Raw genomic sequence first — 27,546 nt, forward strand, 5'->3', positions numbered from 1 at the left:
GAAGGAAGAGTCCACTAGCCTCTTCCCAGAGGGCTAAGTCCCTCAGAGGGCTGAGAGATACCTAGAGGGCATTCCGGGGATCATCGCCCCCGCGGCCCGGTCCACAACCAGGCCTCCCGGTGGATAAGGGCCTGATCAACGAAGCTGTTACTGTTGGCCGCACGCAATCCAACGTACGAACCACAGCCCGGCTGATCCGGCACCGTCTTTAGGTATCTGTCCAGCTCCCTCTTGAAGACAACCAGGGATCTTCCCGTAATGCCCCTTATTGCTGGTGGGAGGCTGTTGAACAGTCTTGGGCCCCGGACACTTGTGTTTTCTCTTAGTGTACCAGTGACGCCCCTACTTTTCACTGGGGGTATGTTGCATCGCCTGCCAAGTCTTTTGCTTTCGTATGGAGTGATTGCTGTGTGCATATTAGGGACCAGTCCCTCCAGAATCTTCCAGGTGTAGATTATGATACATCTCTCTTGCCTGCGCTCTAGTGAGTACAAGTCAAGTGCTTCCAGGCACTCCCAGTAGTTAAGGTGTTTGACGGAACTTATACGTGCAAGTAAAGGTTCTCTGTACATTCTCTAGCTCTGCAATTTCACCTGCCTTGAATGGGGATGTTAATGTACCCCCTTTCCTGGAGAATTTTCGCCATATGGGCCACCAGCAGCAACAGCCTTGTTGACCAGGCAAGCCTGACCCAGGGCCGGGATGCGGGAGTAGGAAAACTCTCGAAACTCTTCGAAGGTAAAGGCATTTGTAGAGATATGGTATCACCGAGAGGTATCCTGGTATCACCTTCGTACAAGTATCTTGGTTTCACTTTATGAGTATCGTAGTGATGGCTACAGTGCCATGCCTCCTAACTTTCAATCCTTCACTGCTGAATTTTTCGCTAGCTATATTTAGACACCTTTCAAGTGTGTGTGTGTGTGTGTGTGTGTGTGTGTGTGTGTGTGTGTGTGTGTGTGTATATGTATGTATGTATATGTGTGTGTGTGTGTGTAATAGGGAAGCTGCCGTCAATATGGTCACTGCCATATATCAGCTATAATGGTAAACTGTGGTTATAACTGCTGTTATGATGGTAAACTGTTTCTAATAGTCTTGCTCTTCCTTCCACAGACACGTCATATGAGAAGGCGTGTGGGTCGGACAGGCGTGGGTCGGCCCCTGCCACGCCCATCCTCGGGGCACGACCCCCAGACTCCACACCCAACCGACTCGTGGTAAGTAACAACCTTCCTCATGTATGGCTGTGTATGGGCAAGGCACATGGCCAGCACATTCTTTTATCACATTATTATTATTATTAATCAAAATGTGTGGGAAATGTGTGTGAATCATACTGCGTAGTGCAGTGGTTTTCATTTTTTTTTTTCCAGTGATGGCAGCCTCATGTCAAATATCTTATTCAGTGACACTCCTAGTCAGTATTTTATTAGAACCTCTTCCCAAGAGTACTTAGTCTTGATAATGAAAACATACAAGCATATAAAAAACACAGGAAATATGAAATATGCAAGCGTTTTAGTATAAGCCATGATACATAAGCATTATAGAACACAGTAAATAAAGAAAAACTAGTCTTCTTTAACTTTTTTAGTGATATATTTGGGCTTGGTGTCATTGGCAGATCCTTTTGATAAAATCTAGGTGGAATATTGGACAGAGATGCCTTCATTTCTTCCTCGTAAAGGGTAACTATTATATAAATTTATTTTCCCATCATAATGTTCTTTGACTTGATATTAATCAAGTTAAATGATAAACTATTATACTATAATAGTTTATCATTTAACTCTTCTGTAGTAGTTAATTATACAATACTAGCCAAATAAAATTGTGGTGCTTTAATTAAGACGACGAAGCTAGGGCAAAATTAACAACCTTGTGGCACCCCCGGGCATTATCAGTGGCACACCAGTGTGCTGTGTACCCTGGTTGAAAAACAGTGGTGTAGTGGGCAGAGGTGTGTGAGGTTGTAGAGGTTATGCAGGTGGGGGTTAATGTCGGTGTAAAATTTAAGTCATGGTTGCTGCAATAAGTTAGTTTCCATCAGTCAAATAGTGTGTTAGAGGTGGGACTTTCAGCGAGGAGGTCGGTTAGAGTGCGTCATAGTATCGGAAGTGAAAGGTGTCACACTACATTTGCGGTCATGGGAGACAGTGAGTCTTGATGCAAATAAGGGAAAGTCAGATGTAATTCCTTCCATCGGGAGGCCTTCAACTAGACTGTAGGCATGCAGTCTGGTTGCTTCGACGTTCATGAGGATAGTTGAGGTAAGGATAGAGCAAGTGATGCTTCAGTAGCACTGGTGATGGAGTCTGTCTCAATGTGTTATTTCTTGGGCTCACTATACCTTGTACCTGGGCACCTGGATGGTCCTCTAGATCACCTTGTACCAGGACACCTGTAGGGTCCTCTAGATCACCTTGTACCAGGATACCTGTAGGGTCCTTTATATCACCTTGTACCAGGATACCTGTAGGGTCCTCTAGATCACCTTGTACCAGGATACCTGTAGGGTCCTCTAGATCACCTTGTACCAGGATACCTGTAGGGTCCTCTAGATCACCTTGTACCAGGACACCTGTAGGGTCCTCTAGATCACCTTGTACCAGGACACCTGTAGGGTCCTCTAGATCACCTTGTACCAGGACACCTGTAGGGTCCTCTAGATCACCTTGTACCAGGATACCTGTAGGGTCCTCTAGATCACCTTGTACCAGGACACCTGTAGGGTCCTCTAGATCACCTTGTACCATGATACCTGTAGGGTCCTCTAGATCACATTGTACCAGGACACCTGTAGGGTCCTCTAGATCAACTTGTACCAGGACACCTGTAGGGTCCTCTAGATCACCTTGTACCATGATACCTGTAGGGTCCTCTAGATCACCTTGTACCAGGACACCTGTAGGGTCCTCTAGATCACCTTGTACCATGATACCTGTAGGGTCCTCTAGATTACCTTGTACCAGGACACCTGTAGGGTCCTCTAAGATAACAGGAAATTCTTCACATGCCTAACACTTGGGCACGACCTACTTCCACATTGGACAAATGTGACACCACCTACGACTGCTGCACCTCTCCTGCCTACGGTATACAAACTGCTACTCCGCAGATATGCTCTATTCTTTTAAAGATTGATGGACTGACCACATCGACTCGAGGCTGAGGGACTGATTACCTCGAACTACTCCTGTTCTTCACCATTCTCCTTCGTATGGACTGATGAAGCCACTGTGTGGCGAAACGTTTCCTCATTAAAGATACCCAAGTGTTGCATGTGTGTCTATTTTATCAGTTTTTTTTTAATGTTACCCATTTGAAGTTATATTGTAACTGTTGTAGGATATTTTATCCTGGTGTTTTACTGTGTGTGAGAATGGTTTTTGCTTGATCGCTAGCGCACTCAGCTCGCACACTGAGGTCCGGAATTCGAATCTCCGGTACGGCTGGTAAACATTAGGGCGTTTTTCCATAAGACACCTGTCCCTATTCACCCATCAGTATAAAATGGGTACCTGGGTGTTAGTCGACTGGTGTGGGTCGCATTCTGGGACAAAATTGACCTAATTTGCCCGAAATGCTCTGCATAACAAGCGGCTTACTATATAGTAGTATGTCATTAATGTCACCAAGGCCTGTATACCTTGTACATGTACTTGTAGAAATAGATATTATTATTAAGATGCGTGTGTGGGTGAGGGTTAACTCTTATATGAAATACATTGCATAACTGGGGGCTTTTCCATGTAAGGAAATACCATTGTAAAACATCCATAAAGCTGTGTGCATTACAGGAAAATAAATACGATTATACGTGGGAGCGTTTGATCTCGGTACTAAATGATCTGCTGGTCCAAGCGTACTCGTCAAATTTAAATCAAAGATTCTTGTAAATAATGATGTTACATCAAATTTCTTCAGTTTACCCTTAAGTGGCTGGCGTGTTACCTATGTTTCTAATGCCGCTGCGCTCATATGATTTATATTTGTGATTCCTTGTATACCTTTGATTCTAGGTCATCGCCATCCCCCCCTTCCATCCTGCTGCTCGGTCACAAATCAGGCTTTATGGTTGATGGTTTAATCAATCAGGTTGTTTGTGCTAGGAACAAAGTCCAACGTAGGTACCACAACCCAGCTGGTCTGGAACTGACTTGAGGAACTTAGGTTCCTTACCATTTGGACTGAAGTACTGTACCTATCTTGGACTGCGTCCTGTTACATGATCTTCTAGGTGTATTTAATTGAAATCGAGATTTATTGGTTTCGTTTTAATAACTTTGCTGAATTCGTTTTGGTGGTTCGTATTACATTGTGCTGGACTAAGAAGAAATTGTCACAGTGTGTGTGTGACTCTTCGGTCAAACTTCCTGTGATGTGTGTCTTGTCACTGTTAGCTGTATTCCTCCAGTTTTGTGTGTGATTAAGTGAAATCTGAACAAGGTGTTTGACGTACGGGAGTGACCTTTGATGTTTTCTGAGCAAAATGTTTGACGCATGACGGTGATAATTTGTGACTCGTGTAGAGGCTTCCAGCGTGTAAATAAAAATGTTGTGTTAAGGTATGCTCTGATGACGATGTCTTATCAGCAGCTGATAACGTATCACGTGTCGATAGAGATTACTTGGGTTACAGGTGTGTCAGAGTTGGTAATGGCACTGGTGTTAGTGGGATGGTGTTCTTGGCACTTCTGGCGTTAGTGACATTAGCTTATAGCTTCCACATCAGCGTTACCTTACGCTTGATACACATTCCATCTGTCTTGTTTGAGTAATCGATTCTGACAGGTAAGTCCCTACTCCTACACCATCCTGGGGTGCAGTTGAACCGCCTCTGAACACAGTACCCTCGGGCACGGCTTCGCCTCCCATAAATACACATTTCGACAGTTTTTGAGAGTGAGCCTAAGTAGCTGGAGGGAGTGTTTTTACACATTAAGCTTGTGGGTCATTGAGTATAAAGAGTGATGAAGCTTCTATCTTCCTTCCGCTAATTGCAAGGCAGTTACGCTACCCATGTGCGCACACCTTGGGAGCCCCCCCTTCCCCCTCACCCCCACAAAAAAAATGGCAGCTGGAGAGAAGCCTTTTTTGGTTGGTGAAAATAAGGCAGGTACTCAGGCAGGTTCTCTACTGCCCAGCAGCAGTATCCACTTTAAACTTGTCATGACCTCCCTGTGTGGAAAGGTTATGTTCCTGTATGGCTTCCCATGCTCTTGTTTTATCACTCTCCCGTCATCCTGCAGGAATAATTATTAAAGATAAACCATGGTGAAGATTCTGCTGGCGTTGTTGCCTCTGTACGTCTTGAAGACCTTGTGACTATTGACGCATTCGTGGCTGGGCCTTATACCACTGGTTAATTGTACATTATAACCAGGACCTTGTACCACTAGTTGACTCTGTACGTTTTAACCAGGACCTTGTACCACTGGTTGACTCTGTACGTCTTGACGTATGCTCCGAAGTAGTTTCTTTGATCAACTTGTTAATATTTATGACGTTACTACTGTGAAGTTAGCTAGCCCCCTCGCTCTCTTTCTCTCTCTCCTCTCCCCCCCCTCTCTCTCTCTCGTCAGATTCTAGTGATTGTGGATAAATGTGTCCGCGGTTCTCCTGTTTTTGAGAGCGAATCGTACACTCACTGCTGACCTAACCAGATTATTGTAGTTTGAGTGACATCAGTACCCTGCAGTTATACGTATGGTTTGAATGACGTCAATACGTGTTCTTTAAATGGTGGTACAATTTCCCCTTCTGAACGTTCAAAGAACCTAGGACTCTGGGAGCTACCTCTGATGCACCATTCCAGTGGTATGCAGGCAGCGCTAACGCACAGACAACGAAGGTACTAAGCACAAACCAACATTAAAGTTCAGTTGCTTGAAGTGCCTTTGTATTACAAATGTTCTAGTTTCCCACCATTCTCTCCATGAAATATTTTGTTGTCTCTGATGATGGTGGCTAACACACTTTATAATCTTGTTGAGCATGTAATGTGACAATCTTGAATGTCGTTGATATGTCTTCTCCGTGTCGTCCCGTCATTAAAGGCAGTATCAGAATTTCCAGTCTTGTTCACCTACGTTTTTTAGAATATAACCATTTTGTAGCAAGTCTTATAATAATAATAATAATAATAATAATAATAATAATAATAATAATAATAATAGTATTTTGCCCCAGTCTATTCTGGGGTACTCCCTAGAAAGCCTTCCTAGTGTTCAAAAAATATACAGTCCTGCCATCCCTCTCTCGCCTGCCTAACTTTCGTTACCTGGTAATAGAACTCTAGCTGATTTATGAGACAGAATTTACTGTCTTAAAAACCTTGCAGGTGCTGCTCTTCTGATAATCTTCTCCATAACGTTACATACTAAGCGTGTCAGTGACACTGACCTGTAATTTATTATTCTTAGTATATTCCCTGTTTTAATATCTGGACTATCTTCACTGTTTTCCACACTTCTTGCCTGGAGTCTGCTTAGAGTGTGCTCCGAAGGTTAACACCTCTCACGGTCCCGTCCCAGACCAGGCCTCTAGATGGATGGCCTGATCAACCAGGCTGTTGGTGCTAGCCGCACAAAGTACAACGAAGAACCACAGCCAGACTGATCAGGAACTGACGGGAGAAACTTGTCCAGTTCTCAGTTGAAGGCAGCCAGGTGTTTGTTGGGCATTGAAAAGTCTTGGTTGCTTCACACTTACTGAATTTTCCCTTGCTTCCCCTGCTTTTCAGTGGTCATATTTTGCACCATTGCCATCCTCTCATTTTCATTTGCTTTATATGTGCATTCTCCATTTCCTCAGTATTTCCATAACTGAAACTTATCCTCATTGTACATCATCATATTGTCAGTGGCCCACTGGAAAACTGTTTATATCAGCTTGGAGATTTTTCTCCTCAATGGACGTCGGTCTCATACTGCTTTTAGTATCGTCTACAAAGGATGACACGATGTTATGATTTATGCCTCTGTATGATATGAGAATGAGGAAGAAAACAGGGGCAAATACTGTGCCTTGAGGAGCAGTTTTTCACTATGACAGCCTTCGATTTGACTTTGTTCACTATTACACACTAGGTTCTGTTCGTTAGAAAATTAAATATCCATCTGCCCACTTCTCCAATTATTCCTCTTGCACACCTTTTATGAGCCATTACACTCTGATCACACTTGTCAAAGCCCTTTGCAAAGTCTTTGTGCACTACATCTACATTTTTGCCTGTCTTCCACTGCATACAAGAACATGTCGTAATGGTCAAACAATTGAGAGGCAGGAGCAACCTACTCTAAACCCATGCTGCCTTGGGTTATGCAACTTTTGAAACTCAATGTGAATAGCAATCTTGCTTCTTTAAACATTTTCAGATTTTTATAATGTGGGATGTCAGCGCAATTGGTCTGTATTGTTTTGCGATTATTTTATTGCCACCTTTGTGGAGTGGGGCTATGTCAGTGATTTTCAAGGAATGAGGTATGATTCTTGTCCAGGCTAATACTGTATACGATAGTCAAGGCATGGGTAAGGGAGTTTCTTGCAGTTCTTGATGAATATAGAGTTACTTGGGTCTGGACCTGGGGTAGAGAGCGGGGTCATGCAATTTATTTTTTTCGAGGGCAAGCGGGGTTAGTTATATCAGGAACTATGAAGATGTCGGCAGGGTTTTGAGTCTTATCCATGAAAAAAAAATTAATTTGGATTATCAATCTTTACACTGATTACTGGCTCATTGAACATATAACTTCAGTACATCACTTATTTCCTTGTGGTCATCAGTGTAGGTTCTATCTTCTCTAAGCAAGAGCACGATACTGGATGTGGTTTTTGCTCATGATTTTGCACGTGAGAAAAAGTATTTAGGACTTCTTTCAATTTCATTTGTTTTTTTTGTTTTTTTTTTTTTGACAATTCAGTTTCTCCTGGTATGTGTGTGTGTGTGTGTGTGTGTGTGTGTGTACTCACCTAGTTGTACTCACCTAGTTGAGGTTGCGGGGGTCGAGTCCGAGCTCCTGGCCCCGCCTCTTCACTGATCGCTACTAGGTCACTCTCTGAACCGTGAGCTTTATCATACCTCTGCTTAAAGCTATGTATGGATCCTGCCTCCACTACACCGCTTCCCAAACTATTCCACTTACTGACTACTCTGTGGCTGAAGAAATACTTCCTAACATCCCTGTGATTCATCTGTGTCTTGTGTGGGTGTGTGTGTATGCGCGTATGTTTGATTTAACGATGATTAAGCTCAGTTTTATAATCTAGTATTATGGGATCAGTCTCCGCTATATGATCTCTAAGCTGGTACTGCATTCTTACACGTCCAGGTGTCTCCCAAATTAATTAGTATGCTCTTGCTCAACCTGTTGATGACCCAAACCATGTTGTATGTCCATATTATAGCCTTGACATGTTGGAATGACTCCCTCCAATCCCCCAGTAGGCAAGGAATATACTGTGCGTGTATGTATATATATATATATAATATATATATATATATATATATATATATATATATATATATATATATATATATATATATATATATAAATTATAAATTATATATATAAACAGTATGGGGGATGGGACTGATCCTTGGGGATTTAACTTATGCCTGCCTCTCTCATACTTGACTTTCACCAGCTATGAATTTCTACACGCTGGTACCTTGTCACTTCCGCCTTCGCCTGAGTCCATCTTGTGTTGGAAGTAAAACAAGAGTGTATTTACAGTTTGCCCAACATTCTTCCTTTCTGATTTTTGTCTTAGGCTTCTACCGGGATTGAAGTTTGAGAGAGATTAGCCATTCATGAACACAAGCTGTGACCTGTGATTAAGTCAGTGCTCTCCAGGTGGACTAGTAATCTCTCTTGTCTTCCCCATTACACGGAGAATAAATTAGGGAGGTATTTCTTTAGGTCTCTTGCCAGTCATATTGAATATTGGTATTATGTCGGTAAACTTACAGATGTTTTGACAGTTTGACTGCCTCTAATATCTAGTCGGGTATCTCGGGTCCCTCTAGCCAGCCAAAAGGTCACTTATTCAATTAATGACGAGACCCACGTGCTTAACTGAAATGACTGAGGGCCCAGGACCTCATCCACAGCACCATGATGTGTGTGGGGGGTAGTGGGGGACAGATGGATGTGAAAAACATCCCAAGATAAGTCAGCCTAACCACATCCGTTCAGTGAGTAGTGTGTGGGCGTACCCTTGCTGCTGGCAGGTTGTGACAGTGGTGTGGTGCAGTCACATGGCAGAGATTGAACTTCTCAGTTCTGGCTCGACTTACATGGTGTATGTGTGCGCGCGCATGTGTCACAGATTGGAGGGGTTCCAGGGAGTGCAGTGAGCAACTTCCAAGCCAGTGACGTTAATACAACTTACCAGAAGGCTACTAACCTAGTGATGGGTGTTCTTCCATAGAGCCAGTGTTGTGCCTTCACTAGAAGCAGTGGACAGATATTTTGTGCCTTAAAGTGGTTTACTCTAAAGAAAATGTTTAAGTTTCTGTCTCGGAGTCTGGATAACTTGTACATGGAAGACAGTGATGATGTTTCCAGCTACGGCAACTCGGTACAGTCATTTGTAAATAACTCACGTTTTCTTTCTTCCATAAAAGACGCAATTTCATTTTCTCTTGTGTATCTTGTATACATCAAACTAATATTTTTTTGTGTAAACAGTATTTAAGGGAAGGCCTGAGCTTGCTACCACCTGCAGCTCATAAGACTGCCATCCCCACGAGCCTCTTTGGGGCGGGGCAGATGGCAGACCAGAGGCCTAGCTTCTCCCTACAAGCCCCGTGAGGGCGGGGACTGTGGCTAGGCCTGGGGACACTTGGTCCCAAAGATGAGGGGGTACTTGTACCTCCTTCCATGGGAGACTTAGGTCTCGAGATACTCCCCAGATAGGGAGCCAAGGCCGGGTCACCACTACTCGGAAAAGACCCGGGCCGGGAGAGTACCGGCGAATAAGAAAAAAAAAACAGTATTATTACGTAGGAGCTGTACGTGAAGGCATCGCCTTTGAGTGTTGTGTAAACAGTAGTTTTCTTACGTACATCTTATGACTTCAGTGTTTGGCATATGTATGTCTGTGATCATTAATACATCGTTAATAACACTGCTGAGGTGAGCCAGAGAGGTGAGAGGCGTTGTTTGTATTAGTCTGAGCAAGGATAACACTGTAAGAAACATTGTGTTGTCTTCCTCAAGAGTGGTTAGTTTTGTGATCAGCACGAGTCTGGCACCAGTGCTGTTATTATTATTATTATAATTATTATTATAAATGTGCTAAATCCGTATGAGTTTAGTTGATCAGGCAGGCACCAGACAAACCTTTCCCAGGGAGGGCCTGCGAGTAGAAAAACTCTTAAAACCCGTCAGTTATATCAAAGGTATCAATCATAAAAGGTTATACAACACACGTAATGCAGTAAAGACCAGAAAAATAACAGGATGGGTAATGAAAACTTTCAAAACGAGAGAAGCAACACTAAGTGATAGTACTAATGAAATCATTTGTTAAATTCCGTCTAGAATACTGTTCTGTGCTCAACTCCGTTCAGGGCGGGAGAGAGATCAGAGCTGGAAAATGTAAAGGTCGTTTACTGCCTTCACGGAGACAGATTGTTGAAAATACTTTGAACGCACCAAGGTTCTCAGAATGTACTCACCGGAGTGAAGAAGAGAGATGTATTTGATATATACATGTAAAATAATGTGTACATAAAGAATAATATATACTTGGAGGGACTGGTCCTAAATCTACATACGATCAGTACCATAACTTACTGGATTGTAAGATATGAGAGGAAGCGTAAAATAAACCCAGTGAACATCACTGCACACAATAAGAGAACATTGTATTAACATCCGTGGTCCAAGACGCTTCAACCTAATACCAGCAATATTGGAAAAAAAAAAAAAAAGGTCGGGCTGGTAGAGTAGAAAGAAGTCTTCGAAATCGATCACAGGTTGGCACCACCTTAGCAAATGAAGCTAAGTTGTAATAGAGGCGGGTTAGAGGGGGGGGGGGGGGGCTTGTAGCAGCCATGGCGCTGAAGAATGTAAGGGTAATCGACCTTTACGTTTGATATACTTTTGCTGAGGTTTTAGTTTTTCTACTCTCGGATCCCGGCCTTAAGACAAGCTTGTCTGGTGTTTGCCTGGGCAACCTGGCTATTGCTACTGGCGGCCCGCTATAGAGATCATGTCTGCTCTTTGGCGACATAACTAATCTCTCCCAGTCATTTCTCGATGCCCTTAACAATGCTGCTCCTTTCATAAAGTTAAAATCTGAATAGGAATCTTAACTCTGCTTCGTTTCTTTGATGTGCATGTTCGTCGCTCGGTAACAGGCTTTTCTTTTTTCCAGATTATCGCAAGCATGTCTCATCATTTCCCTCTGTCAAGAAAAGCAGTCTTATTTCTCTCTCTCCGTGGCCTCCGCTTTTGTGACCCTCAGTTTCTTGACTCGGAAATTTCCATTCTTCGCAGCTCGTTTTCTCATCTTGGCTAGTTGTGTACGAATGGTATATAATACCGACAAGATGAGAGTAAGACACATGTGCAACATCTGGGTATCTTTATTGTAAATAAAGATACCCAGATGTTGCACATGTGTCTTACTCTCATCTTGGCTACCCTTCCGATTTCATAAACTCTGCCTACTCACTCTTTTGTTCTTTGCCTTTCCGGTATTTCCAGGTTCCTAAATCTTAACATCCTCCGTCCTTAAGACATCAAACTTTTTCGCCAAACTAGTAGTAGTCTAATCGTATTTCTTTTTTCCTGACACTGATGTTTCTGGTGTCTACTCCATTTCCCCCCTCCTCTGGTCCTCCCTGATACTTTGGAGAAACTGGTCACTCTCTGACAGACTAAAACAGCACAAAAGAAGTGTTAGCCTTCCCGACACTAACAGTGCTCTTCTGTCATGTTAAGAACATAAGAAAGGAGGAACACTGCAGCAGGCCTGTTGGCCCATACTAGGCAGGTCCTTTACAATTCATCCCACTAACAAACATTTGACCAACCCAATTTTCAATGCTACCCATGAAATAAGCTCTGATGTGCAATCCCACTCAAATCCAACCCCTCCCACTCATGTACTTATCCAACCTAAATTTGAAACTACTCAAAGTCCTGGCCTCAATAACCCAACTAGGTAGACTGTTCCACTCATCAACTACCCTATTTCCAAACCAATACTTTCCTATGTCCTTTCTAAATCTAAACTTATCTAATTTAAATCCATTACTGCGGGTTCTCTCTTGGAGAGATATCCTCAAGACCTTGTTAATATCCCCTTTATTAATACCTGTCTTCCACTTATACACTTCGATCAGGTCTCCCCTCATTCTTCGTCTAACAAGTGAATGTAACTTAAGAGTCTTCAATCTTTCATCATAAAGAAGATTTCTAATGCTATGTATTAATTTAGTCATCCTACGCTGAATGTTTTCTAACGAATTTATGTCCATTCTGTAATATGGAGACCAGAATTGAGCTGCATAATCTAGGTGAGGCCTTACTAATGATGTATAAAGCTGCAGTATGACCTCTGGATTTCTGTTGCTTACACTTCTTGATATAAATCCCAGTAATCTATTTGCCTTATTACGTACGCTTAGGCATTGCTGTCTTGGTTTAAGGTTGCTGCTTACCATAACCCCCAAGTCCTTTTCGCAATCTGTATGGCTAAGTTCTACATTATTTAACTTATAAGTGCTAGGGTTATGGACACTCTGAACTGCATCTGCCACTTTTCTGACCAAGAGTAGAGTTTGTCTAAATCCTCCTGAAGTTCCCTAACATCTAGGTTTGAATCAATTATCCTACCTATCTTCGTGTCATCGGCGAATTTGCTCATATCACTAGTAATTCCTTCATCAAGATCATTGATATATATTATAAACAACAACGGGCCCAAGACTGATCCCTGTGGAACGCCACTTGTTACTGATCCCCACTCGGATTTAACCCCATTTATGGACACACACTGCTTCCTGTCTGTGAGCCATGATTCGATCCACGAGAGCACTCTTCCCCCAATGCCATGAGCTGCTACTTTCTTCAACAGTCTTTGGTGCGGAACTCTATCAAATGCCTTACTAAAATCTAAGTAAATAATATCAAATTCTTTATCGTGGTCAACAGCCTCAAAAGCTTTACTGAAGGAAGTTAATAAATTAGACAAGACCGGCCTCTTGTGAATCCATGCTGAGTATCATTAATCAAGCTATGCTTATCGAGATGGCTTCTTATAATTTGAGCTATAATTGACTCTAGTAATTTGCCTACAATTGAGGTCAGGCTTATTGGGCGGTAATTTGACGGTAACGACTTGTCCCCTGTTTTAAAAATAGGAATTACATTAGCCATCTTCCACACATCAGACACTACACCTGTTTGAAGAGATAAATTAAAAATATTAGTTAATGGTTCACAGACTTCCATTTTGCATTCCTTTAGAACCCTTGAAAAAACCTCATCAGGACCCGGTGACTTATTTTGCTTCAGTTGGTCTATCTGCTTCACAACCATTTCACTAGTGACTGTGATGTTACATAATTTATCTTCTTCTGGCCCACTATAAAAATTAATTACCGGAATATTATTAGTGTCTTCCTGTGTAAAAACCGAGAGAAAATAATTATTTAAAATCGAGCACATTTCATTCTCTTTGTCAGTAAGATGCCCATAGTTATTTTTAAGGGGACCTATCTTATCTCTGACTTTTGTTCTATATACCTGGAAAAAAACTTTGGGTTAGTTTTAGAATCCCTAGCAACTTTAATTTCATAGTACCTTTTAGCTTTTCTTATCCCCTTTTTAATGTCCCTCTTAATGTCAATATACTGATTCATAAGATGACCCTCGCCTCTTTTGATACGCCTATAAATTCCTTTCTTATGCCCTAGTAGATATTTCAGCCTATTATTCATCCATTTTGGGTCATTTCTATTTGATCTAATTTCTTTATAAGGGATAAACGTTCTTTGAGCAGCATGTATTGTGTTCAGAAAACTGTCATATTGATAGCTCTCTTCGTTACCCCAGTCAACAGATAATAAGTGTTCTCTAAGCCCATTGTAATCTGCTAAGCGAAAATCTGGGGCTGTTACTGAGTTATCCCTACTATCATACTTCCATTCAATTCTAAATGTAATTGATTTGTGGTCGCTAGCACCCAGTTCCTCTGAAACTTCTAAATTATTAACAAGGGATTCATTGTTTGCCAGAACTAAGTCAAGCAGGTTATTACCCCTTGTAGGTTCTGTCACAAACTGCTTCAAAAAACAATCCTGAACTACTTCTAAGAAGTCGTATGATTCTAAATTCCCAGTCAAGAAATTCCAATCAATATGACTAAAGTGAAAGTCTCCTAGAATTACTACATTATCGTGCCTTGTGGCCCTAACAATTTCCTCCCATAGTAGTCTCCCCTGGTCCCTATCTAAATTTGGGGGACGGTATATCACACCTAAAGTTAATTTTTCATGCCCCTCTGAAAATTCTATCCAAACAGACTCTGTATGTGTTACTTCAGACTTAATACCCGTTTTTATGCAACAGTTCAAGCGATCTCGGACATACAATGCCACCCCACCCCCCTTCCCGATACTTCTATCTACTTGGAACAATTTAAAACCCTGAATGTGACATTCTGCAGGCATGTCCCGACTTTTTGAATTAAACCACGTCTCAGTAATGGCAAATACATCTATGTTACCTGCACTAGCAACTAGTCTCAACTCGTCCATCTTATTCCTAGCACTGCGACTATTTGTGTAATAAATACTTAAAGACCCTCCTCTCTCTTTACCCTTCCTGCTCCTTTCTGTTATTAGTGCCACTGGCTTTCCAATATCCACCTCATTTTGCCTATTACTAGTTCTCCTAGTACTCATATTACTACCCTGAGACTTCACAGTTTTCCCGCCAAAACCCATACCACTAACTATTCCTAGTTTAAAGACCTAACAGCTCCCTCCACTGCGTTGACTAGTGCTCCCACCCCACACCTAGATAAGTGAACCCCATCCCTGGCATACATGTCATTTCTGCCATAGAAGAGGTCCCATTTGTCAATGAATGTTACCGCATTTTCCTTGCAGTATTTGTCCAGCCAGCAATTGACACCAATTGCTCTGGACAACCATTCATTTCCAACTCCTCTCCTTGGCAAAATGCCACATATGACAGGTTTCCCACCCTTCCTCCTAATTATCTCTATTGCTGACCTATACCTGCTAATCAGGTCCTCACTCCTACGTCTGCCAACATCGTTGCCTCCAGCACTGAGACAGATAATAGGATTGCTCCCATTACCTCTCATGATGTCATCCAGACGGCTAACAATATCCTTCATCCCAGCCCCAGGAAAACACACTCTCTGCCTCCTACTCCTGTCCTTCAAGCAGAATGCCCTATCCATGTACCTAATCTGGCTATCCCCAACAACAACAATGTTTTTACCTTCCTTGGCGTCGTCCGTCGTGATGCTCCGAGTAGTCGACTCACATTCGCCAGGTAGCATTACACCACTTGTAGAATTCGTCAAGACGTTCTCGATGGTCTTCGTTGGGGTTTCTAGGGATGTCTCACTCACGTCTGCCAATGCTTCTTTGGTGCTCGTTGTGGCATTCCCAGTAGAACACTCACATTCGTCGGGTAGCACCGAGAATGGGTTGAAAGTTTCCACGGTAGTCTTCTGGTTTCTCGTTGTTTCTGCCTCTCCAACCGTTTTCTTGATCTTCAGCTTGGTTCCATGTTGCCCGGCCACTGACCAAGCTCCCCTCTTAACCTGGGGACTCACAACAGGAGGATTACTACGAATCCTCTTGTTCTCCTCCGTTAATCGCCGTATCTCCATCTTAGCAACTCTGAGCTCTTCTCTCAGCTGCTGGTAAAGTTGCTCAAGAGAGGGCATCCTGGTTCAGATTCACAGAGAGCACACAAACAGGTCTTCACAGAGCTGTTAGAGATCAGACATCCAAGCAACGGGTCCTCTGTCAAAACTATCTACCCTTCTAGCCTTTACAGACGCCGTTTAGATGAAGCATCCTTTTTATGCAACTTCCCTAATATGAATCTTAGTCCTGGATTTGTAGATGCCTGTCTTTCTCATTACCAGGGAAATAATGCCAGTGGTGACACGTTTCAAATCGCTAGTGCTCCCTCATTTGGAATATTGTTCAGTGTTGATGACCCCGTTCAGGGCTGGAGAAGTATCAGAGCTGGAACAAATACAGAGATCGTTTACGGCCTACATAGAGCCAGTAAAGCACTTAAATTACTGGGAACGCCTTAGTCTTAAATATGTACTCACTGGAGAACAAGAGAGATGTATGATAATATACCTGGAAACTACTCGAGAGCCTGGTTCCAAATCTGCACACTGCCATAACATACTGGAGCGAGAGAGATCGGAGGAAGTGGAAAATAAACCCAGTGAAGAGCAGGGGTGCGGTGGGCACAATAAGGAAAAACTGTATTCGTGGCTCCAGATTATTCAACATCTTACCAGAAGATATCAGAAACACTGCTGGAAGTATAGAAATCTTCAAGAGGAAATTGGACAAGTATCTTCACCAGGTGCCAGATCAAGCAGGCTGTGATGGATATGTGGGGCGGTGGGCCTCCAGCAGCAACAGCCTGTTTAACTAGACTAACGCTAGACGAGCCTGGCCCATGGTTGGGCGCCGGGAGTAGTAAGACTCGAAACTCATCAAAGGTTTTGTCAAATGTTCTAAACTTCACCCCTCAAGGAAGGTTCCTTGATGTTGGCGAGGGGCTCTTGATTTAGGGAATTGGATCTGTGTTCCAGTACCCCGAATTAAGCCTGAATGCCTTCCACATCCCCCCCCAGGCGCTGTATAATCCTCCGGGTTTAGCGCTTCTCCCTTGATTATAATAATAATCTAAACTTCAGAACACTCGCCGTCATGAAGATTTAGTCTGAAACCGGGAATCGGGAAAAAAGGCGATGATCCCCGGAACCAATAGCAGGTAGCTACGTAGGCAAAGATAGGTTTGTCGATGCGACGTAAAAGGTTGGAGCGGTGAGCCGGATGTGATACGTCTCAGCTTCGGGAGCCCCAACACACACACACACACACACACACACACACACACACTCACTCGAGATCTTATTCTAGAGGTCACTATATCACCCCTGACTTGATGCTTTAGAGCTCTTGATCCTGACTTGGATATAACCTGATTTTTTTTATACCTCAAGGTTATTCCGGGGATCAACGCCCCTGCGGCCCGGTCTATGACCAGGCCTCCCGGTGGATCAGGGCCTGATCAACCAGGCTGTTACTGCTGGCCGCACGCAGTCCAATGTACGAACCACAGCCCGGCTGATCCGGCACTGACTTTAGGTATCTGTCCAACTCTCTTGAAGGCAGCCAGGGGTTTATTGGTAATTCCCCTTATGCTTGGTGGGAGGCTGTTGAACAGTCTTGGGCCCCGGACACTTATGGGGTTTTCTCTTAGTGTACCAATGGTGCCCCTACTTTTAATTGGGGGTATTTTGCATCGCCTGCCCAGTCTTTTACTTTCGTAGGGAGTGATTTGTGTGCATTTTAACACTTACCCATTTTGTGTGTGCGCTTAACTCCTTTGTAAAATTTTCTCTTATACTTTTAAAGATGTATTTTTTTTCATTTATGTTAATGTAAAAATTAATAATTTTGTACCAAAAGTACCTTAGAAAACTTACCTAACCCTATAACAAGCGCAATTTAATTTAGCCTAATCCAACTAAATATATTTTAGATAAGTTTACAATAATTTAATAAGCAAACGCAATGAAATATATTTTTTCGTTAGGTTCAGAATGATTTTTATGAAATTATTGCATACGCAAATTTTCGCTTGCATTATTCGGCAAGAGCGTTGCTATTTAAGCCAAAATAGCAAGTTTTACCCATTCGGCACGACATATATATAATAAAACTGGAGTTTAACCTCCGCACTCTACTAGTTCTCGCTCAAATAATTTACAGATTATAGACCTAATATTTAATTTATATGCATATAATACCCTTTGTATCATCACCTTTGATATACCTTTGTTGGGTTTCGAGAGTGATACCCTGCTGGAATATATAAATAAAAGTTGTAATACCCTGTAGGAGAATATAGAGAGAGTAGCCTATAGGAGTACATACTGGAGTGAGAGATATGGGAGGAAGTGTAAAATAAACCCAGTGAGGAGCAGGGGTGCGGTGGGGACAATAAGGGAACACTGTATCAACATCCGGGGTCCCAGACTTAACATCTTACCAGAAGATATCAGAAACACTGCTGGATCAAGTGTTGAAGCCTTCAAGAGGAAACTATACAAGTATCTTCAGGTGCCAGATCAACCAGGCTGTGATGGATATGTGGGGTAGCGGGCCTCCAGCAGCAACAGCCTGGTTAACCAGGCGAGCACCAGACGAGCCTGGCCCATGGCCGGGCTCAGAGAGTAGATATACTCTCGAAATTCTTCAAAGGTAAGGTAAAGGTAAAGAGAGAGTACCCTGCAGTAGTATATAAACAGTACTATGCAGGAGTATATAAAGAGGTTGTAATGGCCTGCAGGGTGAGGTAACGCAAGAAGTGTACAAGTGGTTTGTTTACACAGTGGTTGAAGGGGTCGGAAAGGGATGGGAGGGGCGTCTTTGTCAACACCGGAAGAGCTGGTAAGAACAAACTCCGGTCACAGAAATTATCAACAACGGATTAGAAGACTGTCGGAATTGGGGCTTATTGTCAGGTGGTGTGTGGGAGCTTTTGCTGTCACTAGAGGAGTGTTAGTCTTCCTTGAGCCTGGCCACGGGAGGCAGTGAGCGCGCGCGCTCTTAGAGCCTAGCAGTTGCCAAACTTTAACATTGTGTGTGGTGATACTCATGATAAAACGGTACAGATCATAAAACTGAAAGAAGTGTATAAGTTTAAAGAACCTTAATCCATATTAAATACTTTAAGATCAAAATACCGTGTTATACAAAGTTTGTGATGTAGAAATTCTTACTCTGGCTAAATGGAATTGATGTCCATTGCGTGCTTGTGCCCTCAAGAGCATTGGAAAAGAATAAAAACCTTCCTATCAGATGATCAGTACATTATTGTGGGGATCATTCACTGAATATCAGAAAACGTTTGGGCATTTGTGCCAAACATTGACCCTAGACTATGGTCGAGTGTTCAAGCATAGTTTGTGGCATTATTTCGCCTCTACGCCTGAGGTTTATATTAACTTGGGTGTTTCGTTGCCATATACAATGTATTAGTCATTGGAGACACTTGATGCAGGTGTGACTGCCAAGCTCACACTTGAAGGTAGGCGTGTTGTTGCATGTAGCTAATACATTATTACTGTTACTTTACTCTTCAGGTTATTACAAAGTTGTATGCTATGCTGTTTGTGGTGACACATTATTTTGAGTATTTAAAGTATATAGTTAAAAAGAATAAAAGTAATAGTACAGTGGATAAAATAATTCACAAATAACAGGTAAGTTTAGACGACGTGTAAGTCCGTCCAGACTTGAATTGTCCGAAAACGTCGTCTATAGTTTCCTCTCAAACTATACATAGTTAATATTATGAGAGTTATTATACGTTTTAATATTAAAGAACAGTGCCGGTATTTAGTGTAGCTCCTTTATCTTGATCGAATGCGTATGTATGCATTTACAAAGGGTACTTACTGTTTTACAGTGGCGCATTGAGCTTAATGTTCTCTTTACATACATTAAATTTCGAAATGTGATAGTGTGGCTGGCTAGGTATTGCAGTGAGAGTGGACATCAGTGTGAGCTGCGTTGATAATGTGGTCACTTGGGGGAAAAAACACTACCAGGATGGAACAACGGTGTGACCTAGAGCTCAGCGGATGTAACTTTTCCTTTAGCTGCAGCACTTCCTCTCCGGGAATGACGCACGTGCTGGTTATAACTAACGCAGGTGCTCTCTTGTGCTACATCAACACAAGTGTCTCGGGGGAAATGCTCATTACGTCTGCTTTCACTTAATTTGGGGGAAGTACAAGTTTCTCAGGAATAGCTAGGTATTGTGGTGATAAGATTATTGACCGGCAGAAGTAGTGTAAGGAGTTTTGAGTTAGTGGTTGAGAGTAGTGAAGATGTGTACCGGTGCCTCTTGTCAAGGAATTAACCAGCGTTATAATCGCCACATTCAGCCAGTACTGTCGTGTCTGAGGGTAATGGCACGAGTTACGGTGAGGCTTTCATAATGTCCTTCCGGTTGTTGACCTACTGGGCCACAAGAGGCCTTACCAAGGTTCAGCAACACTAACGTTTCTGCAGATCAGGACCACATCTCATTAAATTTTACTATGTATAAACGTTACATTATTAAATTATCAAAGGGTTATAGGTAAAATATTGATAATAAATTTACCGAATGGAGTTAACGTGGGTTCTGGAGGAAAACCGCACTTGTCCAATAAATATAGTTTCTGCACAGACAAATGTGTGATTATTATTTCTGTCAGACTCTTGCAGAGTTATAAACTTTTATATGTGAAAGACACTTCTATGTTTATTACAGAATAATTATTCAACAATCCCCAAACGCTGTGGGTGTCATTCAGTGTTTGTTAATTCTTATGCACTATTTCGCTTTTTAAGTGCCTTTCTCTTATTTTGAGAGGTATGCTTTGTGACACAGTGAAGATAATTTAATGTATTTAGGTATCCCTGAAGGGGTACCTGTGTGTATTCTTAAATGAAGCCCCACATTGAGTTTAGGTTATGTAAGTTTTAATTTAGACTTCCAGTTTTATTGAACAGATTGGTTTTCCGTGCAATAATTGGGGAATGCCACTTCTGGTCGGTTTCAGACTTTAAATGCTGGTGTATCTTACTTCGAGAAAGGTTGAGTGATTTTAGGTTGTGCAGGTATTAATTTTTATTGGTACATACACAGCCCAGAAATGAAGCAATTGGGAAAATTGAAATACACATGTACTGGTTTTCATGCGATAATTTGTGAATGCCTAATCCTATCAGCTTCAAAACTTCAGTATTCAACTTCTGAGAGGCTTCAGCTTAGTGCTAGTGTTTTTGGGGGGAATATTTGACCTATGCAATAACTAAAGAATATCTCTTCTGATTGGATTTAAACTTCCAAAGCTGGTATATCTTAGTAGAATGTTCATATTGATTTTGGTTGTGTAGTTGCCAATTTATCAGTTTTATTTCCAAGCAATAACCTGTGAATGCCTCTAATGATTGGCATCAAATCTCTAACGCTGATGTAAAAAAAATGCATTAGAAAAATATGTAGTACTCTTTACTATTCCTTTTGCATGTATTGACATGTGTCCATGGTGAGCACTAAACCCATAGGGGTCATCCAGCACCTGGGGAAATGGAAGACATTCAGGTTTGCTTCAGTATTGAGGTAGAGGGGACTGGGTTTATGGGATACGGGGATACCTGTCTCGGATCACCCAGGAACAGGTACACGTCTAGTTGTTATGAGAGTGCAACAGACAAGTATAGTAGTAGCAGCAGCAACACACAGCAAGAGGCATTCTTGAGCTTCCCCAGCACTCGGGCCTTGGCCCAGAGCTGGGGTATGACAGGGGTATGCTTGCTGCCTTTGCACCTCCAGACATTCTGCTGCTATGCAGCTGCCACACCCTTTGAGCCCAGTGTGGGCCGGGTTTGTGGCAGCCCAAGGTGCTTTTCTTCTCCCTCCGAGCCCTGTGGGGGCGGGGAATGGGGCTAGGCCTGGGGACAGCTGGTCCCAGAAGACAAGGGGGGGTACTTACACCTCCTCCCATAGCAGACATTGGTCTGAGACACTCCTTCGACAGGGAGCCAAGGCTGGGCCACCTCTTGAAAAAGGCCCGGGCCGGGTGATTATACTGGCGAATCTACAACAGAACAGAACAATTGTTATATTTACAAATCTCTCAAACATCTGGTGGCCTGGTGGCTAAAGCTCTCGCTTCACATGGTGAGAGTCTGGGTTCGATTCCCAACCAGGGTAGAAACATTGGTCGTGGGTCTGGGTTCGATTCCCAACCAGGGTAGAAACATTGGTCGTGTTTCTTTACACCTGTTGTCTATGTTCACCCATCAGTAAAATGGGTACCTGGGTGTTAGTCGACTGGTGTGGGTCGCATCCTGGGACACTGACCTAATTTGTCCGAAATGCTCAGCATAACAAGAGGCTTTCTATATGGTAGTGTGTCATTGATGTTGGCTAGGCCTGTATACCATGTACATGTACTTCTAGTAAATAAAGATATTATAGTTTTCATACGAGGTTGATTTTTTTTAACGTGTTCAGTTTATGGCAAGTGGTTTGCTGTAATACAAATTGTAGATTATATGTAGTATTTCTGTATACTGTCTAATGAGTGAAGGCAATTTTATGCATTTTTGTGGTAAGTATGCTACGTTTTTTATCACAAAGAACTTAAAAGGTACTGTAATTATTAGTCATGCGAGGTAATGGATGGTGTAATTATTATATTCATGTGAGCTAATAAATGGTGTGGGGGTGGCTGTTCTTAGGGGACTAATTCTTGATTCCTTTCTTGCTGGTGGTGTGTGTGGTGACCTGAGCATCCTGTTTTCTCAGTTTGGCCGTGAGCTCAACACCGTAACTCTTAATTTGTCCCACATTTTTATTAATTGCATTAATTACAAGGTCTTTGCCTTCTACATAACCAGCATATAGGAGAGAGAAGCTTATGATGACGTTTCAGTCCGAATTGGACTTTGTAAGTAGTCAATCAGACCATAATGTCATAAGATTTACTCCTGTGTGCGGGTTATTTGTGTATTGTTCCAGTCGTGGAACAGTACACAGATAACCCTTGTGTAACATCTTATGTTCAAGTGATATAGTTTTAAAGACAAAATTCACATCACTTTCGCAATTCACAACCCACGAAGTGAAGAAAACTGGATGACATTTCAGCCTCTCCTGGACTCATGAGTGTTAATGGTCCAGTATGGGCCAAAACCTCATCTAGTTTTCATCTCCATTATGCGAATTAATTGTGACTAGTTTGGGAGGCTGCATAACATAGTGTAGTAATATGTACTAAATACTTGTTATTCCAGAACTTCTTCAGCAAGAGGTCATTTAAGAGTAACCCTCTGAAGAGGACCAAGTCTGTCACAAAGTTAGAGAGGACCAAGCGAGGTGGGCGTGGAGGTGTGGGTGGTTTGTTGGAGCCTGACCCCCTCAGTCTGGGTTCCTCAGCACGGCTGAGATCTTCACGCTCACACGAGTCCCTCTTATCTAGTCATAACATGATGAACACACTCGACCTGGCTGCTGGTGAGTTAACCTGTTCATGCAATCTGGCAACAGTCTGATTGGCAAACACCAAACAAGCCTGGCCCAGGACCAGGCTGCAGTAGGAATACTCGAAACCCTTCAGAGGTATTCTGCTATAGGTGCCAGATAAACCGGGTAGTGATGGCTATGTATCCTTGCTGGCCACTATAAGAAACAGCCTGGTTGACCAAGGAGTCAACAGGAAAGCCTTTCCTCAGGCTGGGGAATGGGAGGCAGACAGGTTTGATTGGAGGAAAGGGAGGGCATCTTGAATTCCCTGGATCAGGGGCCTTTCACCCCCATCAAGGCACCTCCCCCTTGAAGGACCTAAACATTCACTTTTGCTCTTGGATGATCTTGGGGTTCACTGCCCCTGCAGTCAGGTACCAGACCAGGTTATCATCAGTTTCTTTTAGTTACAGTTATACAGTACCATTTTCTAAAAGTTGATCATAAATATGAATAAAAACAATCTGAAATGATTAAAGGCTATGTTGAATTAGAAATATTGGAAATAATTATAATAATTGATTATGTAATATAGGTATTAATATTGATAGTAATTGATGTGCCTTTGGTATCACAATTGATGCACTAATGGTATCCATATAAATATACCATTGGTATCAGTATTCATGCAACATTAGTATATCAGTATTGATACACCATTGGCATCAACAATGGATGCACCATTGGTATCAGTACTGATGTACTATAGGTACTAAAATTGAACTGTTACCAATATTGATGTATGGTATACTTGTGTTACCAATATTGATGTAATGTTGATATCAATACTCACGTATTTAGATAAGGCTAAAGAGGTCTTTGTGGCATTTATGGATTTGGAAAAGGCATATGACAGGGTGGATAGGGGGGCAATGTGGCAGATGTTGCAGGTGTATGGTGTAGGAGGTAGGTTACTGAAAGCAGTGAAGAGTTTTTACGAGGATAGTGAGGCTCAAGTTAGAGTATGTAGGAAAGAGGGAAATTATTTCCCAGTAAAAGTAGGCCTTAGACAAGGATGTGTGATGTCACCGTGGTTGTTTAATATATTTATAGATGGGGTTGTAAGAGAAGTAAATGCGAGGGTCTTGGCAAGAGGCGTGGAGTTAAAAGATAAAGAATCACACATAAAGTGGGAGTTGTCACAGTTGCTCTTTGCTGATGACACTGTGCTCTTGGGAGATTCTGAAGAGAAGTTGCAGAGATTGGTGGATGAATTTGGTAGGGTGTGCAAAAGAAGAAAATTGAAAGTGAATACAGGAAAGAGTAAGGTTATGAGGATAACAAAAAGATTAGGTGATGAAAGATTGGATATCAGATTGGAGGGAGAGAGTATGGAGGAGGTGAATGTATTCAGATATTTTGGAGTGGACATGTCAGCGGATGGGTCTATGAAAGATGAGGTGAATCATAGAATTGATGAGGGGAAAAGGGTGAGTGGTGCACTTAGGAGTCTGTGGAGACAAAGAACTTTGTCCTTGGAGGCAAAGAGGGGAATGTATGAGAGTATAGTTTTACCAACGCTCTTATATGGGTGTGAAGCATGGGTGATGAATGTTGCAGCGAGGAGAAGGCTGGAGGCAGTGGAGATGTCATGTCTGAGAGCAATGTGTGGTGTGAATATAATGCAGAGAATTCATAGTTTGGAAGTTAGGAGGAGGTGCGGGATTACCAAAACTGTTGTCCAGAGGGCTGAGGAAGGGTTGTTGAGGTGGTTCGGACATGTGGAGAGAATAGAGTGAAACAGAATAACTTCAAGAGTGTATCAGTCTGTAGTGGAAGGAAGGCGGGATAGGGGTTGGCCTAGGAAAGGTTGGAGGGAAGGGGTAAAGGAGGTTTTGTGTGCGAGGGGCTTGGACTTCCAGCAGGCATGCGTGAGCGTGTTTGATAGGAGTGAATGGAGACAAATGGTTTTTAATACTTGACGTGCTGTTGGAGTGTGAGCAAAGTAACATTTATGAAGGGGTTCAGGGAAACCGGCAGGCCGGACTTGAGTCCTGGAGATGGGAAGTACAGTGCCTGCACTCTGAAGGAGGGGTGTTAATGTTGCAGTTTAAAAACTGTAGTGTAAAGCACCCTTCTGGCAAGACAGTGACAGTTTTTCTTTTTCGGGCCACCCTGCCTTGGTGGAATCAGCCAGTGTGATAATAAAATAAAATTATATATATATATATATATATATATATATATATATATATATATATATATATATATATATATATATATATATATATGAAAATAGTTATAGGCAAAAGCTGTGCCATATAAATAATAGCATATCCTTAAAGTTTTATAATTTACTGTGATAACATGATTTTTGATTACTGCTTACTGTTAGGTGTCTCATGAATTTTGTGTCCCCAGGTGAGGTGACCATCAAACCACTTCATGCCAGTGTGCTGGGCCAGGAGCATTGCTTCCAGGTGAGCCGTGATAATCTAGTAAGAAATACGTACGTACAAACAATTTATTTCTTTTCTGCAGTATACAGGTAATGTAATTTACATGTAATAAAATATTGCTAGGCACGAAAAAAAACAATATCGTGCAGTACTATATTTTTGCCAGATAAGCAGTGATAGTCTAGCTGATCACCACAGTACTACACACACACACACACACACACGCCAATACTTTACTTTTATTCCGAATGTTATGATGCTTGGTATGTTCAGTAATTAATCTTTTTGATGAGTCACGTAAGCACTGTCAAGGGAATCTGCATATATCCACACCTCAGGAAGTTTTCAAATATGTTATCAAAAGGAAGGTGTCATATTAGTAGAGATTTCAGGTATTTTCACTCTGCAAATCATTACTTCAGATCAGAAAATACTGTGTAAAAGATTTTTTTTTTTTTCAACACTGGCCATCTCCCACTGAGGCAGGGTGACCTGAAAAAGAAGAAAAAAGTTTTTCTTCGTTTTACATTTCATAGTTTATACTGGAGAAGGGGTTGCTAGTCCTTTGCTCCCTAAAAGAAATATACAGTACCTAACACATTTTATTTATGTTTTGCCAACCAATACACAGCATAGAAAACAGTACAGTGTATGGCATATCAGGTGAGGTGGTGCATGGGCTGGAGGGTGGAGCTAGGTGGTGTTTGTGTTCTGCCTAGGTAAGGCTTATTGGACAGATGAACACAGAAATGCTTGCCAAAGAGACGATTCAAACAGCACCTGCACCTTTACAGCATGACACCGATAACCATTGTATGGATTTCCTGATGGCCAGGCTTATCATCAAGGACTTTGATCAATGTTGCATGTGCTGTTTAGAATTGGCTCATTGCTACTACTAACCCTATCACTCAGAACACTGACAGTTTTATGATTTCAGAAATTTTTGTCTAATAAATCCTCCCCAAGCAGGACACAGCCATCACCTAGCTCATGCACCACTTGACCTGATCCATTATACATGCTGTACTGTTTTCTGTTCTTTGTGTTGAATTGGTAAAGCCACTGGTTGGCAAAACTTTTCCTTAATAACATGTCTTAGTTATGGCATAGATATCTCATATAATTGATGGTGCTACCATTTGTAATCTCAGAAAATGTTATGACCCAAGCTGCCCAAACTTCCACCTTTCCTGCAGAATAGTTTGCTCCAAGGAGAGCGAGGATAGCTCCAATTCCTTAAATCAAGAGTTCAAGTGTGAAGGGGGTAGCATATAGTTGTTTCAGACATAATTCCTCCTATTTCCTTGAGTGAAATTTCATTTAATGGGAGTTTTGTACAGGGCCAGTTGTAATAAGGTATTTATTTTAATGCTAAATTGATTAAAAGAAATGATAAATATTTCTTCTGGTAAGTTTTCTCAATGGTACCATCCTACATTTCATCAAATTACTAATATCTAATAATATATTGAGGATATTTAAATATTGTTTTTAGGTAAATGCTGAATGCATTTTTTACCATGTAGCAATTTAAATTTATTTGCTTATTTGTACCTACCTATAAGAATAGATCATATGCTGGTTATGACTAAAGTATTTTATAATACTTTTCTGCACTGCTACTTTTATAATGAAAAGTACTGCTTGTTATTATACTGTATATTCAAAAAAAAAAAAAAAAAAAAAGGATCGTGGTTCAGTCTCTGGGCAAGGCAAGACATATATTAAAGTATCTTACACCTGCCACCCCTATTTACGCAGTAAATAGATACCTGGGTGTTAGTTGACTATTA

At 41.9% G+C, this 27,546-nt stretch overlaps 1 protein-coding gene across 5 annotated transcripts in view; it reads left to right on the top strand.

Moving 5' to 3' along the window:
* Positions 1–27,546, top strand: part of LOC128685096 (uncharacterized) — a 937,077-nt gene that overhangs the window by 894,539 nt on the left and 14,992 nt on the right. For all 5 annotated transcript variants that reach the window (XM_053771603.2, XM_053771605.2, XM_053771602.2 and 2 more), the window contains 3 exons: positions 1,117–1,220; positions 23,123–23,342; positions 25,713–25,771. In XM_053771603.2, coding sequence (XP_053627578.2) covers positions 1,117–1,220; positions 23,123–23,342; positions 25,713–25,771 — 383 coding nt within the window. The remainder of the gene's footprint in view (positions 1–1,116; positions 1,221–23,122; positions 23,343–25,712; positions 25,772–27,546) is intronic.

Source organism: Cherax quadricarinatus, chromosome 5, assembly GCF_038502225.1.
Source record: "Cherax quadricarinatus isolate ZL_2023a chromosome 5, ASM3850222v1, whole genome shotgun sequence".
Taxonomy (NCBI): domain Eukaryota; kingdom Metazoa; phylum Arthropoda; class Malacostraca; order Decapoda; family Parastacidae; genus Cherax; species Cherax quadricarinatus.